Raw genomic sequence first — 19,120 nt, 5'->3', positions numbered from 1 at the left:
CTTTAAAGAAAAAAAGGAAAAGAGGAAATGCTACTGTCTCTACTGGAAGTCTGGAAATACTCAAAGTAGCTAATCTGTTAGAAGGTGGAGGAGGGTCAGTAAAGGATCCTCCAGACTCAGAAGGCACTTAAATACCAAAACAAAACAAAACAAAACAAGCCACTCCATACCATCTACACAAAAATTTATTCAAACTGATGGAGCAATCAGGCAGACAGAAAAATGATCCAGGGCACTGCATTGCTATTCTCTGCCCCTATTCTCCACCAAGCCTGGACCTCAACCCACAGTTTTTATACAGCAAGGGGCATGGTGGTGAGATCACAGGGTAGTTATCTAAAGTGGCGCCACCTGTGTGCCAGAGGCTCTGTACCAGTTATCTAGGGTGACACCAACTGTGTGCCAGAAGGGGAAACAAGATGGAGTCAGGGCTGTCAGTACTCCTACGCCATCATGAACCAAATACATCAAAGGTGCCCAATAACCGATGGAAATGATGACAACAGACTAAAATCTAAAACTAAAGATAAAACTAAATCAAAGGTTTCCCCCTCTCTCATCCCTTCTGATACTATTTTGAAAGATTTATTTCATTCACTGGGTTTTTTGGAGAAAGCAACCACATTCTAAGGGAAAGAGTGATGGTAGCACAGATGCCTGCCTTTATACTTAAAATAGTTGCACTAAAACTCAAGTAACTCATGGATGAAAAGAAATCTGTAGATTTTAGAAATCAGATTTTTTACAGCATTTCTTGAGTCTTCAGAGAAAAGGAATGTTTTCAACTCCTGACAGAGTAGAACCAGGCTCTAATTGTCAAGTGCAATTATTACTTAAACAACATTCTTGGACATGTATTAGAAAAGAGAGACACACATTTTTATAAATATAGCTCCCAAAAGTATTAGCAGTTTCATTACAAGTGTATTATGTGCTGAATGAAAAGTGCTAAGGGAATAAGATCATCCAATCACATTACTTACTGTATTCATTTCCTATGGATGCTGTAATAAATTGTCACATTCAGTGGCTTGGAACAACACAAATTTGTTGTCTTACAGTCCAATACAGATACCAGTGGGCAAAAATCAAGATGCCAGAAGGGCTGCATTCCTCTGGAGGCTTTAGTGGAGTGCTTCCTCATCTTTTCCAGCTTCTAGAGGCCACCTGCTATCTGTGGCTGTAGGTACCCTCCTTCCTGTACTAGCAAAGCCATCAAAAGTGGGTTAAGTCTTTCCTACATCATATCACTCTGACCACCTCTACCTTTCTCATCCACTTGTAGAGACTCTTGTGATTACAGTGGTCCTGCCTGGATCATCCAGAACAATCTCCCTATTTTATAGTCAGTTGATTAGCAATCTTAATTTCTCTTGCCATAACATATTCATAGGTTCCAGAGATTAGGACACAGACATCTTTGGGGGACCATTATTTTGCCTACCATGATTCTGCCTGTGACTGAGAGAGGATAAAAATAGCAGTGGGTATGGAGCTGGATGCCCCCAAGCCAAAGTTAAAAGACAGTTCTCACTTGCTTGTCCTTAAATGAAATCACAATCCTTCTGAGGACACAGCATGGGATAAACAGTTCTCAGTCTGAGTCAGGAGGTCCTTGATATCTGTTTTTGACTAAAGGACCTCTCAAAGTTCTGGTTTGAGAACCAGATCATCTCCAAAATAAGAACAGAATGCCAGTTTCATATAGCTGTTGTAAGGATTTGTGCAATCAATTCATTTATTCATTCACAAGCAGCTCTGCTAAGTGAGACCCCAGGGATAGGGGCCCAGCCCTCATGAGAGTCCCCGGCACAGAAGTGGATAAAAATAACAAAGTAGCAGCAGCAGCATGTTTAATGAATACTTCATGACAGGCCAAGTGCTAAATACACATTATCTCCCTTAACACCCACTCAACAAACATGTCCTTCATAAGCATCTAGATATCACCATTTTGAGACAGACAAGACAAGAACTTCTGAGGGCATCAAAGACATTCTGCCAACCGATCTCTTGAGCCCATTCCAGTTGGGCCCCACACCATCACCACTGCCATGAAGCACCACAAGTGCTTCTGTGTGGATGGCCAGTGGCCTCACCTTTGCAGACTCAAGGGGGAGTCCCTAGAGTTCCTTTTACTACTCCTCTCTATGGGCATTTGGCACAGCTGGTCATGCCCTTCTTCCTGAGATGCATTCCCCCCTTGGTCCTCGGACACCACTCTCATGTGGCTTGCTTTCTACCTCAATGGCTACTCCTTCTCAATGCACTGGCTGATTTCTCATCATCCACCAGAGCTCAAAAATACTATAGTACCCCTCAGGTCCAGGCATCAGGCTTCTCATTTATCTGACCTCAGGCCCTAGGTGATCTCATCCAGTTTCATGGTTTCAAATACCATCTAAAAGCTGAGTCAAAAATTCTTATCTCATGGGGCACCTAGGTGGTCTGCCTTCTGCTCAGGTCATGATCTCAGGGTCCTAGGATCAAGCCCAGTCAGCTTCTTCCTCTGCCCCTCCCCTCTTTAAAATAATTTTTATCTCCAGCCCAGACCTGCATTAGTCTTCTTTATCCAACTATCTACTTGACATTTCCACTTGGATGCCTAATTGACATCTCCAACTTAAAAGAGCCAAAATGGAACTTCTGGTTTACCTCACCACCCTCACCTTACCCTGAACACCAAACCAGTGCTAGCTAGAATCATCCTATTTCAGTTCATAGATCCACCTTTCTAGTTGCTCACTTTCATTTACATCTCCATGTCCTAATCAAGAGGTTTACTGGCTCTACTACAAAAACTACCCTAAATCCTTCAACACCTCTAGCTAGAGCTCTGCCAGAGCCTCCTAACTAGTCTTGCTGCTTCCTAGTTGCTGTCTCCAAGACTTTTGTCAAACAGCATCCAGAAAACTCTCACTAAAGCAGTGCCTTCCAATGGCTTCCCATCTTATTCAAGAAAAAACCAAGTCCATAAACTGGTTTATAAGCTCTTTGTTCTGGCCACTGACTACCTCCATTTCCTAACACTCAGCCCCACTGGCATCCTCAAGGACATCTAGTGCAACCCTACTCGAAGGTATTGTGTTTGCTCTTCGTTTTAGCCACAAGACCTTTCTCCCATATACTTATCAAATGTCACCTTCTTAAAGAGGCTCTCCCTGACCACCCAGGATAAAGCAGCACCTCAGTCCGCTCCAAAGTCCCTTAATCCAACGTTATTTTTATATCCACAACATTTATTATCACCAAATATGTAAGTTTTTGCTTACTGTCTGCCTCCTTCATAAATACTGGTGTAAGCCTAGAGCCCAGAAGATAAAAGTACTCAATAAATATCTGCTGAATAAAAAAAATAAATAATCAGCCCATCTTGGCCTGCCTAAAATGATTTTTCTCCCAGGTAATGAAATTATAAATTCTGTTCAAAGAAGTATCAAACCAGAGTCATGTTCATCTTTTCAATCTCTAACAAATGATAGAAATACAGGTTCACAAATCTGAATTTGCATCTGGCAGGTTTCTACTAAGTTTCCAAACATATAATTTTTATAATATATGCTTCAGAGGGAATGTTTATCCATGCCTGAGTGATGCAATAATCAGCAAAACCTGTTAATATTAATAGCTCATTAAATGAAAGAGCAAATTTTTGATCCAAAGGCTATTTGAAAGAATGTATTATAACCCCATGCTCCATTTTTCTCAGCAATCAATCTCATAACAAGGTACATTACCATCTTAGTTACTAGTTGCTCTAAATTTGTTTATTAAAATTAATACATGTAAAGAATCAATTTAAGTTTCAATAAATGATTCACAATGTCCTACCCATGAGGTAAGATAAATAAATTATTTTTGTGTGATGCATTTTCTGATTTAAAAAAGCTATCTCCTGATTTCTCACAATGACTGGTTTTCATTTGAACAAAATTGAAAAAGAATAATCCTGGTGGCTGACGCATCTAGAAGCTGCATTTTAATACTAATTTCTCATTCACATAAAATTGCATGTAGGTTTCTTTTAAATAGGTTGAGCTATTTGTCAATCCACTTGGTTTATTAAAATTAATATATCTAACATATTCAAGACATTCTGATCATAGTATCTGCAAGAACTGAGCCAGATTCAAACAGGCATCTCTTTAGGAGGCACGTTTATTAATAATGGTAGCAAAAATAAAGACAGTGATGACGCTAATTAATTAATTAACTCTCTGTTACTATAGGCCAGGCCCAAGGCCAGGCCCAAGCCCAGGTCCAGGGTAAGGTTATTTCCATGCAGTCTTCACCTCAAAGGAACATACCACAGGCAGAATAAGCTTTAGTTTAGCTACAGAGTTGCATGGCTAGAACCCTCACATGGTACAAAGCCGACCCACTTTACTATATATGTTTCATCAGGTGCTCTTTTCTCTCCTTGCCACCCCTCCTTAGCTTGATGGTTTCCCTTGTCATTTTTCTCTTTGCTGTGCAACTTTTATCTTGAAATGTTAGGCTAACAATTTGATGCTTCTACTGCAAATTTCTTTGTATAGCACACTAAACTCTTTGAAGAAAAGGTGGAATATGCTTTTAAATAAATAATACACCAAGAACCTGTCTGAAGAAAGCCAGGTTTAGGAAAATACATCTCTCCACAAAGCAGAGCTGCTTCAGTTTCCAGCTCTATGGCCAAGCTACTCCACAGTGCATTGTGTCTGGTCTATTAACAGTAAAGACCCTATGTAAAATGATGACATTTCTCTATTGCTGATGCCACAGTTTCCTCTCCCTGCACCACTGATTCTACTCAGAAATAAATGTGTTGTGTTAAACTGTTAAGAGTTTCGGAACTGTTTATTATTGCAGCATAGCCAACCTCTCCTGCCTACTACAGTACCTGTTAGGATTGGTTCATATTAAATGAAATAATCCATGCAAAGCACTCAGCACAACACATGGCACATAGTAAATGGACCTGAAAAAAATTAAATCAATGATTCTTCATGATTTAAATACTGTCTTCGTTAAAATACACTTTATATGAAATGAATCAGATGTTAGAATTATCTGGTAAGGATTTTAAACCAGCATCATAAAAGTGCTTCAACAAACAATTACTAAATTCTCTTGAGACAAAAGAAATACTAGGATATCTCAGCAACTAAACAGAAGTTAAGAAACAAAACAAAACATGTAAACTTTACAACTGGCAAGTAAAATAACCAAAAGAAATAATTTAGTGGATGAGCTAAACAGTAAAGTGGATATGAGAGAGAACATAACCAATGAACTTGAGAACAAATCCACAGAATTTACCCAATTTGAACAAGACAGAAAACTGACTGAAAAACATGAACGGAGTCTTAGGGACCTGTGGAACAATAACAAAAGGACTAACATTCAAATTACTCAACTCCCAGAAGGAGAAAAGAGTGTGGAACTGAAAAAGTAATTAAGGAAATAATACTGAAAACTTTCCAAATTTGGTGAAGGACATAACCCTACAGATTTAAGAAGCTGAGCAAATTCCAGCTAAGATAAATTAAAGAAATCCACACCAAGAGACACACCTTAATCAAACTGAACTACTGGAAACTAAGGCACCACCACCAAAAAAATCTTGAAAGCAGCCAGAGAAACAGGACACAGTACTTATGGGGAAGCATCAGTGAAACACATATGTCAACTGAAATGACAGAGGCCAGAGGAAAGTGGCAGAGCATTTTTCAAGCTCTGAAAGAAAAGAACTGTCAAACACAAATACTATATTTAGTGAAAATATCCCTCAAAAATGAATGGGAAATAAAGACATTCTCAGATAAAGAAACACAAGAGAATTTGCAGCTTGCAAACTTACCCCTAAAGAATGGCTGAAGAAGCAGTTTCTAAACAGAAAGTACCAAAAAACAGAAGATAACAGAAAGCTTAGAACATTAAAATGAACATAGGAATAGGTGAAAATAGGGGTAAATATAATTATGAGTTTTTAATATTTGATAGTTGAAGCAAAGAGTTTAATACCAAGTCTGCTGTGGTGCTCAATGAATGTAAATATTTAGATAACTGTGCTTAAAAAGTGAGAACAATAGGGGCATCTGGGTGGCTGCTCAGTGGTTGAGTGTCTGCCTTTGGCTCAGTGATCCCAGGGTTCTGGATGGAGTCCTACATCAGGCTCCCCAAAGGGAGCCTGCTTCTTCCCCTGCCTGTGTCTCTGCCCCTCTCTCTGTGTGTCTCTCATGAGTTAAAAAAAAAAAGTGGGAAAAACAGAGGAACATAAATGGAAGTAAGGCTTTTATACTTGACCAGAAGTGGTAAAATATCATGGATACCAGTAGACTGACATGTTACATATGCATATTTTAATACTTAGAGCAACATTAAGAAACCATACAAAGTAATACATTAAAATCAATCAATCAATAACTTTAAAGATAGAACTTTAAAAAAAAACTTCACTCAGAATGGAATGAGAAACAAGAGAAATGAAAAGCAGAGAAATAGAAAAACAAAAAATGGCAGACCTAAGCCCTAATGTCAGTAATTACCTCAAACGTGAATGATCTAACACACCAATTAAAAGACAAATTGGCAGAGTGGAAAAAGTCAATTTGACAAAATTACATATTGTATGGTTTGGTTCATATAACGTGTTTGATATGACAAAATTACGGTGAGAGAGAAGAGATGGTGGTGCCAGGAGTGAGCTGGAGAGGGACTGGCTGTGATGATACAAAAGAACTTAGTGGTGAACAGTTCTGCATTTTGATGGCAGTCATGGTCACATCACTCTTCACATGTGACAGAAAAGCACAGAGCCAACACATGGACACACATATGCACAAATGAATCAGGTCTCTGGATTGTGAAATCTGCATCAGGTCTCTGGGTTATCAATATTGACTTCCTGGAGATGATGTTGCACGAGAATTATGCAAGATGTTAGCCTTTGGGAACTGGATGAAGGGTATAGAAAGTCTGTTACTTCTTACAACTGCATGTGATTCTACACTTATCTCAAAATTTAAATGTTTAAAAAAACATCTTAAGAAAAAAAATGTATACTACAGTCAAAAACAATTTTTATGTAAAATCTTGGATGAGATGAAAAGAAGAATAAACCAAACCTTTTCCCTAACTCTCTCATTTGAGTTTGAGGTAAGGAAGGAAGGACATGTAGTTTCATTTTGAATCCCATTACTTTGCAACCCAAAAGTTCTGTTACACACAGAAAACTACAAGAATTTGACACAAGAAAACTACAAGAATATGTATAAAGATTAATGTCTTGTTAAAAAAAAAATTGTATTGTTTTGCTAAGTAATGCATTTTAAAAACTTTGAAAATGATGGCAGATAATGATAGTAAATAAAATAAGAATCACATGACCCAGGGATACCATGGTCCTGTGGTCTTTTTTTCTATGCTTTCATGTGGATTTTGGAGTGGAAAAAAAATGGATTATTCTCAGAATCAGGTACAGTAAACTACAACCAGCCCATCTAGCTAGATGCCTGTTTTTATACAGCTTTCAAGCAGGTTTTTACATTTTTAGATGGTTACATACCCATATAATATCCTCAATACTGTCTTTTTGTCTGCAAAGCTTTAAATATTTACAATCTAGACCTTCACAGAAAAAGCTTGCCAGCCTGTGATCTAAATGATATTTTTGTAAAATGCTTTTATCAATTATAAAGGCATTAAAATTCCTTTCTGGATAGTTAGCCAAATTTTTATATTATAAACAAAGTTACAATGAACACTCTTGCAGCTAAATTTCAGCACACAAAGATGGGTGTGCTTTTTGACAGGGATACAACTTAACAACTAACATTTACTTTATAAATATTTTATAAATGTTTATAATTCTTTTCTAAATAAGTAACATTATTTTATGATAAAACATGAGTTTCTATAATTATTAATGTTATGTATAAATTAGCAAGCCAATTCTCTATCTCCCAGAGGAGACAAAGTTCAGAGATTCTGACATTGATGTTTTCCTACTAGTTGAATAAGCCAAAATCTGTAACATCACCCAAAATATCATTTTATACACAGGCAGGAGTTCCAAGGGAGATTTTTTTTTTTTTTAAATCATGTCCAATTCTACAAAGGTACCAGAGGAAGAGCTAGAATAAGATTTGAGAGGTCACAGGGAAGTCAGAATCAGTGTAACTACAGAGTACAATGCAAGGATTCAGAGCCAGACTGCAGGATTCAAATCCATTTACCAGCAGGTGACCCTGGGCAGTTACCTAAACCCTGTAAGTGTTTCTTCATCTATAAAATAGAAGCAATAATCATGGCTAAAACTTGGGCTAGTGAATATATCCAAAGATCTTACCAGAGTGCCAACTGCTATGTCCTACACTAAATGTGTTTTTGTAATAATCTTCATCATCAAAATAGATTCTGAACACTGCTCATTCCACTTACACCATCTTTGCTCCAAGAGAGCTCATAACCTTCCTCTAAAGCAGTAACTTGGAGGGTTTTAAAAATAAAAACCCAGATATTAGCGTGCTCACTTACTTTTTTTTTTTACAAACATATTTAATATGAAAGAATATTATTTGTTTCAGCCTGAACAAAACCATTTTAAGTTTTGGAGTCACCAATGGATGAGAAAAGTACCACTTCAGAGAAAAAAAAAAAAATGAATGTAAGTTATTAACTCCAGGTTTAAAACATCTTTTTCCTTCAACTGCTTAACAATGGAGTTTTCTCTATTTCTTACAACACAGCTGAGCTAGATGCTTTGGAACCTTCTTGACTCCTCACCGAGTTGTCTCCCACATACTATACCACATTTGCTCTTGACTGAACTTGAAAAACATTTCCACTTTGTCTTCTGCTCCTGCCTAACTCACACCCATACATCCCTATTACCTCTTCTGGGGCTTATACTAATAGAACTTCCTGCCACAGGTCTCTCCTTCCAGTTCATCTGTCACACTGACCCCTATCCTCATCCCCTACAATCAGGCTTTGGCTGGCTCCCCAGTTTCCAACAGATCAAGCCCAGACTGTCTGGTTTGACATATTGGCAGCTCTACAACTTCACCCTAGTTTCCGTGTCCAGCCTCATTTCCCTAACTTCCTCCACCTTCTAGCCACACGGAGTTGCCTCACAGCTGACTGGCTGAACATGCAAGTGCTTTCAACACTCAGTATCTCCCCAAAGACCTGCCCAGCCTCTGCCTAGACTCATCTTCCATATTTAACTCTTAAAGACTCCAAATGAAGAAGCCATTCCCTATTGATCATCCACTATTCTGCGCCCTTGTAGCACCATGCCACCACCCATACCACAGCAATTGTTCCTAAGGATTGACAAGAGCTTAGAGCTTCAAAATGGGAATGAAGTTCTTCTGAACACATACTTCACAGCTAGGCACCATACAAGGTGCTTCACAAACGGCAATCATATCTAATCCTCACGGCAACACACAGGAACCACATGAGGGGACTGAGGAAAAAGATGAGCTGAGTGCTATGCCCAAGACCACACAGCAGGTACAAAGTATAGCTGAGAAATGAATCCAAGGCCTGACTCGGTAGTCCCTCAGTCCCGGCAGATGTAGAAGACACCGGAGCTAGAAGGTAAAAATGATAGAAAGAGCCCAGATCTGAGTTTAAACTCATTTCTCCCCTGCACCAGCTATATGACATTAGACAGGTTACCTTTTAGGTCTTGGTTTCTTCAACTTTAATGGAATGACCTTTCCTTCCACTTCTTTGCTGAGTGTTCAACCTTATTCCCTTCTTTCCTAGTTTTTGTCCATTTCTATTCTGAGTTTTAAAGTTTCTGGTTTAAGATAGTTTTGCATATCTGCAAATGCTTGTTTAAAGACATGATGGAGTGTTATTCTACTGCTTGTTTTGGCTGAACACTTTTGACTCTCATTTGATTTTCTTAATATAGTTATATAGATACATAGATATTTTTTGGAGGGGGGGGGGGTATGGATGCTCCCTGCCATTTCAGTTCACTTTTACAAGTCTTAGATTGCCAGGACAGCAACAATACATGTTGCTATGGAGGGAATGAGATATTTGAATGGTTTATTAGGTCTCTTAGTTACACTGGTAATCAAAGTGCATTTTCTTTAATAAGGAGCACTATTTTTTTGGTACTGGGGAGAGGAGAGTAGGTTAGTATCCTGATTTTCTACTGTTTATAGGTACCCTTAGTCCCCACCCCTTTTCCTTTAATATCACCACCAAGCTTCCAAGGGACATGCCCACTTCTCTCCAAGAGCTGCCTTAACCTAACACTGTCCCCCTAGTCCCACACAGCGCCATTTAAATTCCTCAACACCCAGCACTGGGATCCAGCGGGTGTCAGACCTGTTCTCAGGACCGGCCCACTCAGGGTGGGACCCTCTCCCTCCAGGGAGTGATTTTCATGTGTACATCACCCCCGCTGGGGTTCAGCTACACTCTGTTTATCTCCAACTGGCCTCCATTGGACTCAGCTCCAGACTCCATCCACAGCTGGCTCTGCTGGTTTTGGATATGTATTTCTCCAGTTATACTGAAGTTTACAGCATACCCTGTTTCCTGATTATGTTGGAGGCATCAGTTGTTTGTGTGTGTGTGTGTGTGTGTGTGTGTTGTTTGCTCTCCTTGTGGATATGTTTAGTATCTGAAGGATACTAAATAAAAGATTTATTTAGGAGGCTGCCAACATCCTCCTCACTTCTGAAATGAAATTCTTGGACAGGACTCTAACACTGCAGAATTCTATACCAGTGAGTCTTGAGAACATGGCAACCAGAGGTCTCCAAAAATGAAACTGGTAACCTAAACTGCTTTTCAGTATTTTATTAAAAACCAACAAGTATTATACCATACCTATAAGCAAACTCTGTAAAGCCTTATCAGGAGCCCCAAAGAGAGTATCAGAGATCCTTAGTAGTACAAATATTAGGAACCATGCCTCTACAGCCAAACTGCAAATGTATAACAGCATAATATATAAGATGTTCTCTAGATTAAAAGGGGTGACGGGCACTGAGGGGGGCACTTGGCAGGATGAGCACTGGGTGTTATTCTGTATGTTGGCAAATTGAACACCAATAAGAAATAAATTTATTATAAAAAATTTTTTAAAAATAAATAAATAAAAACTGTCAAAAATTAAAATAAAAACCGAAAATAAAATAAAATAAAAATAAAATGTTTAAGCCCATCTTTTCCCTGAAAAAGCAAACAAAATCCATATAAAATTATATACAAAGCAATCTATATTTACAGACTATACTAGCTACAGTCACATTGGTGTGAATTTCCAGCAGGTTATCATAGATATTTTTCATTCCTCTAAGCTAAAAGAAATAGTTATAGGATATAATATAATAATTATTAGTAATCCATCCATAAAATTGGTTAAGTTCATTAATATGTGTTATGCTTAAACTTTTATGCACAGACTTGAAAAGAAAATTTTGGGGGGGCACCTGGGTGGCTCAGTGGTTAAGCATCTGTCTTTGGCTTAGGTCATGATCCCAGGATCCCATGATCCCAGGATCAAGTCTTGCATCAGGCTCCCCACGGAGAGCATGCTTCTCCCCCTGCCTATGTCTCTGCCTCTCTGTGTCTCTCATGAACAAATAAAATCTTAAAAAAATAAAAATAAAAATATAATTTTTTTAAAAGCCCACACTTAAATATTACTTTATTCTCCTTAAAATACAACCTTTAACACAATTTAGCTCCTTAACAGTTTTACATGTAGGTACTTTCCTTTTTATTTTATGAGAAGAACTATAATTTGAATGACTCAGGAATTACAGCAATAAGCATGTCATATTCATTGAACGAATGAGAAAAGAATATTGCAGAACCTACATTGCTTGTTTTAAAATGTATTTATTTATTTATCTTTGAGAGAGAGATAGAGAGAGAGAGACTGCCTGAGAGTGGGGGTGGAAGGAGCAGAGAGAGGGAGGGAGAGAATCTTAAGCAGACTCCGCACCCAGTGCAGAGCCCAGCATAGGGCTTGATCTCACAACCCTGAGATCATGACCTGAGCCAAAATCAAGAGTCGGATGCTTAACCAACTGAGCCACTCACAGGCCCCTAAAATACAGATTTTTTTAAAGTATCAATATTAATCTGCAAAACTTTGCATCAAATTTCCCACTACCAACACACCTCAGGTTAAACCACTCTTCACGATCAGGAGAAAGTGTTCCTTTTCCTGTTTATTTAAGTCAATCCATTTAATATTTTTTTTTTTAATTAACTTTTATTGGTGTTCAACCTACCAACATACAGAAAAACACCCAGTGCTCATCCCGTCAAGTGTCCACCTCAGTGCCCGTCACCCATTTAATATTTTTAAAGACAATGGGCATGTTCTGCCCCAAGGTCCAATCAGCTGCGGCCCTACTTTACTACCCCAGCCCCCAGCACGTGTCGCACTTAACAAAGTAGAACAAGCTCAAGATAACATGGTGAGCAAGAAATCCTCAGGCTCCTGTACCACCGCCACCTTACCTCAGACTCATCTGTAGATTCTTCGAGAGACTCGGTTTCCTACAAAGCACAGAGGGGGAAAATGGTCAGATAAGATGACACGAGAATAAAATAAGGGAGAAGAGTCATCGCATCCCCACCACCACCACCCACCTGCCGTTTCTGGGAAGAAATCTACAACTACGGTAGAAAGGACTCCACATGGTGTGACTCTCACAAGCCTCCACAACTTCCCACATCTAGCAGGACTGAGATGGTTACTCTGGGGTCACTCAGACCTGTGGCTCCTGCTGACCTCCCTCGAGTGGTCAGCAGGCTGATGAACAGCCCCAGGAGCTGTCACATGAGTACACAGAAGGCTCTTTCCTTCGCTAAAAATGCAAATGGATCTGGCAAAGCAGCCTTACTAATCTTGAAAGGGAAGAGGAAACTGCCATCCTCAAGGTATCTCTATGCCAATTTTTATACTGAAAAGCCCTTGTGCTATTAATTATTATGCTATGAATCTGGTGAAGTCAAAGCGAATGTCTTGCTTAAACAGCTTTTTACAAAAGAATTCCCCTAGAGTGGTACCTATCAGACAAGAGCAAACAAGCTCTATAATTTACATCTACTCTTTAAACCATTAACTGGAAGACAAATTCTGCCATTTAACACAGTTTCCCTCTTGCTAGACAATGAATCTTGCTGCTCTGGAGAAAACAAAGCAAAAAGGGAAAAATTGACTTGATCCTGCTAATCTCTCACCTGTCCACTGAAAGAGAGAATCTGCTGATGCCACGCATCCTCAAAGAGGTCAGCAAAATGAAGATTTACTTAACGTACTTATAGATATCAATAGCAATAAAAGGTTACAACTAATATGCTGACACTGAATGTAAGCATTTTACAACAATCCATGAGATAAAGAAAGATCAAAAAAATGGGGCAAGGACATTTTAGATATAACTAATATTTTTCAAGAAAAAAAATAAACATTTTAAAGAAAGTTAGATGCAGATATTACTCAGGGCAGGTTGTATAGCAGGATATACACAAATCTGGCATTTGAAAACATTTTAATTTCAATCATGGAAGAAGTTGGTAGTGGCAGGATGCCTGTGGAGCAGCCTTGTGGATAATACGTTTCTGCTCTGAAAGGCCATCTGTAAAATGGGGACGAATGTGACTTGTAATTAAGAATTTTACTGCAGTTGTATCATTACCCACAATGAACATGAGTCTCCTCTAAATCTCAATGCAGCCTATTTAGTTTTCAAGTTCTTCTACATTAGAAAATTCTTATCGCTTTGGAGCTACAATCCCTCTGCAGTAACTTTTTGTACTGAGCACCAATAAGATACATAAAAAATCCAATTCTTCTACTACTTGACAGTTCTCCAGAGAGTTAATGACACGTATCATGCCTGCCCTTCTAAATTGTTTTTCTCTGTGCTAACCATCCCCAGATCCTGGTTCTCGTCCACTTACCATCCTGATCCTTCTCTTCTGGACACACTCCATTTATTATTAACAGTCACTTTTCTGACATCTTTACTGAACATCTATTATATATATCTGCACAATGCTAAATGCTTTGCACCTAGCATCTCAGAATTTCCTAATGACCCTTGAGGTAAGAACATCCAGGCTCAAAGGCTAAACTTCATGACTTCTGACACTCTTTCTACCCCTGTCTATTCCTGAATATTAAGTTACTAACGTTAGCAAAACAAGGCTATGACCACCATGACAATGACCTGCACCTGGATACCTATTCCCCAACCCAAGAACTCTGAACTCTAAAAGGACACTGGATTCAGAATTCAGAAAAATTCCATTAAGCCTAAGGAAATTTTTTTTCTGATTTGAAATCCATTCAAAAAGGCACATGGGGTAAAAGGGCAAATCTCTCATTTATGTTCTTCGTTAAAACAAAAGCATTTAAGTCCCCACCCAGCAATTTCAACCAAAAACTCAAAAATCAAATTATACTCCTGCTCTGAACCAAAAAGCATGCAGTGCCAGAATCTGACACCACGAGGCGTGTAGCTCTCAGAAACTGAGTCTTCAGGGAAAACCAGGCTCTCAGAGAAACTTCCTGAGGCCACTGGTATCAATGAGAACATTTGCTCCAGTACAGTCTCGAACTGACCCCCAGCACCAGCACAGACCTCCCAAAGGTAGCTGTGGCTTCAAAAAAAAAAAAAGAAAAAAAAGCCACACTTTTGTCCACAACCCCACCAAAGCAATGTGTGAGTGACTTCAAGAATCATCCTGCCTGCTATTTCTTATCTTCATCCAAGCCCCTGTACTGAATACTCTAGAGACCAGGGGCAAACCAGAAGACAGGAGGTCAATGTCCCAGAGAAGGATCCAAGAAGCTAGGCTGAACGGTGAGAAAGGTTACAATTCAGAAAGAGTCAGTGGTTTTCAAAACTGTTTTTAACTTCACACTCTAACTTTTAAAGAACTCCAAATCTGAAAACATAAGTCACAAAACTGTGCTGTTCTCTAGGTGAAATAAACCAGATATGTACCGTTCAATTCCACTTATATGAGGTGGCAAGTAGAACAGAGTAGAGAAGAGGCGATGGGGGGTTGGTGTTAATGGGTATGGAGTTCCAGTCTGTGATGACGAAAAGTTCTAGAGATGGATGGTAGTAATGGCTGTACAGCAATGCAAATGTACTCAATGCCACTAATCATACACTTAAAAATGGTTAAAGTGGTAAATACTATGTATATTTTACCACAAAATTTTAAAAAACTGTGTTGTTTGAAGCAAAACTAATGAGCTAAAGGTTGCAGAGTAATGCAAATGTGGAGCTGGACAAAAATATGGGCAACAGGAGAAGGTTAACCTCAACAACTGCTCCACCTTACCTTTCTTTTGCAAACCAATCCCTTAAACTCAATCACTTACCCAAACCTAACAATCCTTGTGCCTTGACATGAGACCTCTTGAATCTATACACATTGTTGGGGGAGGGAGAGGGGAGGGGTACAGAATCTAGGGGAGAAACAGAGGCCGGAGCCTGAGGAAGGCCAGCTCCAACATCTGCAGGATGAAGAAACAGAGCAGAGATCAGGCCCCAGGAAATCAGCCTGGCTGATAGCCTGGCTGAGGATAGACTTGAGACACTCAACGCTGCACTGCCACCTTCTCTCCTTCCCAACAGATTGTGTGACACAGCTAAACTTAATGGAAGACAGGGTGTGAGAGATCCCAATGTTGGATGTGGGCCAAGGCTAGAGGATCTATTTGTGCGATGCGTATCTATTTGTGTGATATTCCTGTATCATCAAAGCGCCAGTTTCTAAAAGTTCAAAGGAGCTGTGGCCAGTTTGGAGCACTCAGGCATTAATTAGGCTGGTTGAATAGCAAAGATGAAGGAGTATCTGGGAAGTGGGCACTATGGGCAAACTCAGGGTACCAACCCCACTGAGCCCAAAGGCTCAGCTACTGGCACCCATCATAGTCTGCAAAGGAGGGAAAACCTGGATGTCTGCCCAGCATGGAAAAAGAGACCAGAGGTGACATAGTGACCCAGTCCCAAATCTAACTGCATTACAATCACATCAATTCAATTTGGGGAAACTGGCTAATACTCATGCAAACACTCCATCTTCAGATTCTGATTCAGGGAGTCTAAATACGAGCCTAGAATCACAAGCATTTGATAAAAACCACGACAACAACAACAAACACTGAGGAGGACCAAGTTCCCAGAAGAAACAAAGGCAAGGGTGACTGACGGCAGAAAACAGGGAGCTGTATGAAACACAGAACACCAGACTCAATGAGTGCTCCCTCTCCAAGGTGGTAATGTAGGTAGCCAGCGAGACCACTAATAATCAGCTGCTGACAGTGGCCTTCAGCCAGCCAGTCCAGACAAAGATGAGAGGAAAATCTTTTAAGGCAATAAGCATGTCCAGCTAAGCTAATTTTTGTGACTACATTTTAGTTATATGATGGTAAAGAGTGGATCCTCGGGATCCCTGGGTGGCGCAGCGGTTTGGCGCCTGCCTTTGGCCCAGGGCGCGATCCTGGGGACCCGGGATCGAATCCCACGTCGGGCTCCCGGTGCATGGAGCCTGCTTCTCCCTCTGCCTGTGTCTCTGCCTCTCTCTCTCTCTGTGACTATCATACATAAATAAATAAATAAAAAATAAAAAAAAAAAAGAGTGGATCCTCTAAAAATTTCTCTGACCCTGTGTTTTAGCAAACTCTTATTTGGAGCTTTGGGTTTCTTTTAGTTATTAGTGAAGTTGCTTTTAAAAGATCTTGATCAAACTGTAAAAAAGAGAGAGAATTGTGCATACTTGAGCAAAGCCCAAATTTGGACAATAAACTGTTGTCCTACACATAAGACGCTTCAATCTGAGTTAGGGACAAATGGGGCTAGGCAGGGCAAGGTAGGGGGCCAGGGAAACAGGCTCACAAGAATCCCCAAAATGCTGAAGTGTAAGAAAACCAGAGATAAGGAAACAAGCCAGACCACCCTGCCCTAGGTGTGGGTGGGGAGGATGTCTTTTTTTATGATAGTCATCTGTAACCAACAAAGAATAACCAGACCCCAAGAAGTAAACCATTTAGGATGTTATCACTAGTCCTTATTCAATGGTGATATCAATGTTAAAAGGATTTAAGTTCCCTGGTTGTCTTTCAATAAAAGACCAACCCTACAAGCCCCCAGTGGGCAACCCTGTGGGGAAGCTCTCACTTCTAAGAGCTCTCTCTGTATCTTTGCTTGCTTCATAAACTTCTATTGCTTTACTTCCTCTCCTTTGTCTGTGACTTCCGACTTCCAACTCATTGAGACAAGAACCCAGCTCTCTCCTGTATCAAACCTGGCCACATACTTTATCCCATTTCATACTCACAACGGTTCTGGAGAGTACATGCCCCAGTTTACAGTCAAGAAAACTGAGGCAGTCAAATATTTGTACTCACATAGGAGTACACATGCTCATGAACTGCCATCTAATAATCAGTAACTGCTCTACAATAAGGATAAAATTCCCCCAAGTTTTAAAATGTAGAGGGAAAAGAAAGAAAGAAAGAAAGAAAGAAAGAAAGAAAGAAAGAAAGAAAGAAAGAAAGAAAGAAAGAAGAAAGAAGAAGAGAAGAAGAGAAGAAAGAAAGAAAGAAAGAAAGAAGAAAGAAAGAAAGAAAGAGAAAGAAAGAAAGAAAGAAAGAAACAAACAAACAAACTAACTCTACTCTTTTGTAGGAATAGGTGGTCTGACTGATCAAATATTTTAATAGACTAGGTTCCCTGATGATTGGCTGGAAAGATGAAAAGGGACCAGAGGGAGAGGAATGTAGAAAATGTAATCTACCAATATATTTGAATTAATAACTTTCAAAAGTTTCAAGTTAAGATAAAACAACACAAATTCGGAAAAAAAAAATTAAAAAAAAAAAAAAAACACAAATTCGGGATCCCTGGGTGGCGTAGTGGTTTGGCGCCTGCCTTTGGAAAAAAAAAATTAAAAAAAAAAACAAAACAAAACAAAAAAAAACAACACAAATTCGGGATCCCTGGGTGGCGTATGGTTTGGCGCCTGCCTTTGGCCCAGGGCGCGATCCTGGACACCCGGGATCGAATCCCACATCGGGCTCCCAGGGCATGGAGCCTGCTTCTCCCTCTGCCTATGTCTCTGCCTCTCTCTCTCTCTCTCTGTATGACTATCATAAATAAATAAAAATTAAAAAAAAAAAAAACACAAATTCTACTGCATCTAACTTACAAGTTGCCATTTTTAATTCAAAAAGCTAGTCTCTCCCTAATGAATTCATTTCAACATTTTATTAAGCACCTAGTACCTGTAAAGCACTACCCTTTGAGAGATACAGACATGAGTAAGCTCTGTCCTCATTCTTGAGGACTCAGCAATCTGCAGTAGAGAGAAGACAAATACACAAACAACCAGACTTCAAGCAGAATGTTATCCATAAAAGAGGTATGAACAAATACTGTTAGGCATCTGAGATAATGAAGGTCAACTATAAATCATTTTAGAGCTAAGTAAAACTGCTGGTTAGAAGATTTCCAGTCCTTTCTGTGACCTATATAATATATATGTAGTTATTTCTGCAAGCTACCTTCACCATACTGAGCATAAACAAAGATTTCCCAATGACTTAAAAAAAAATGTTCAATCATATCCAAAAAAAAGTGATTTTTGAGTTTGAGAGCTTATGAACTACTTTACATTATGTTAATTCAGTACAGATCTTACTGTTTGGGATCTTTCTAAAATTAAAGAGGAAAAAAACTGCAATCACCAAAGAATACAATTCTCAGAAAAGTTAAGAGGAGAGATTTAGTTTTCTTGTTCATCATAAAGGGTTGTTTGCATTTATAGTGCATGATGCCAAGGGGAAAAAAAAAGCTTTCTTTGCCCTAACCTGTCATCAGGTAATAGCTAATTTTAATACACATCTCAGTTCCTAAAGCATTCTAGGGTGAAAAATTATGTCAAGATTTTCTAAAAGGTTCAAAGTAGCAGAACAGAACAATTAGCAAAATTTTTTAACTCCACTTTTGTGCCCTTTAAGTGTTCAAAAAACTGTATACAAAAGGCCAGGGCAGCCGGGGTGGCTTGGCGGTGTAGCGCCGCCTTCAGCCCAAGGCCTGATCCTGGAGCCCCGAGATCGAGT

At 39.3% G+C, this 19,120-nt stretch overlaps 1 protein-coding gene across 1 annotated transcript in view; it reads right to left on the bottom strand.

Moving 5' to 3' along the window:
• The window catches only part of VPS41 (VPS41 subunit of HOPS complex), a 172,707-nt gene that overhangs the window by 149,572 nt on the left and 4,015 nt on the right, over positions 1-19,120 (bottom strand). Inside the window, exon 2 of the mRNA XM_041774307.1 lies at positions 12,493-12,531. Within this exon, the coding sequence (XP_041630241.1) occupies positions 12,493-12,531 (39 nt within the window). The remainder of the gene's footprint in view (positions 1-12,492; positions 12,532-19,120) is intronic.

Source organism: Vulpes lagopus, chromosome 11 (genome assembly GCF_018345385.1).
Source record: "Vulpes lagopus strain Blue_001 chromosome 11, ASM1834538v1, whole genome shotgun sequence".
NCBI lineage: Eukaryota > Metazoa > Chordata > Mammalia > Carnivora > Canidae > Vulpes > Vulpes lagopus.
This window is presented reverse-complemented; position numbering and strand designations above follow the sequence as displayed.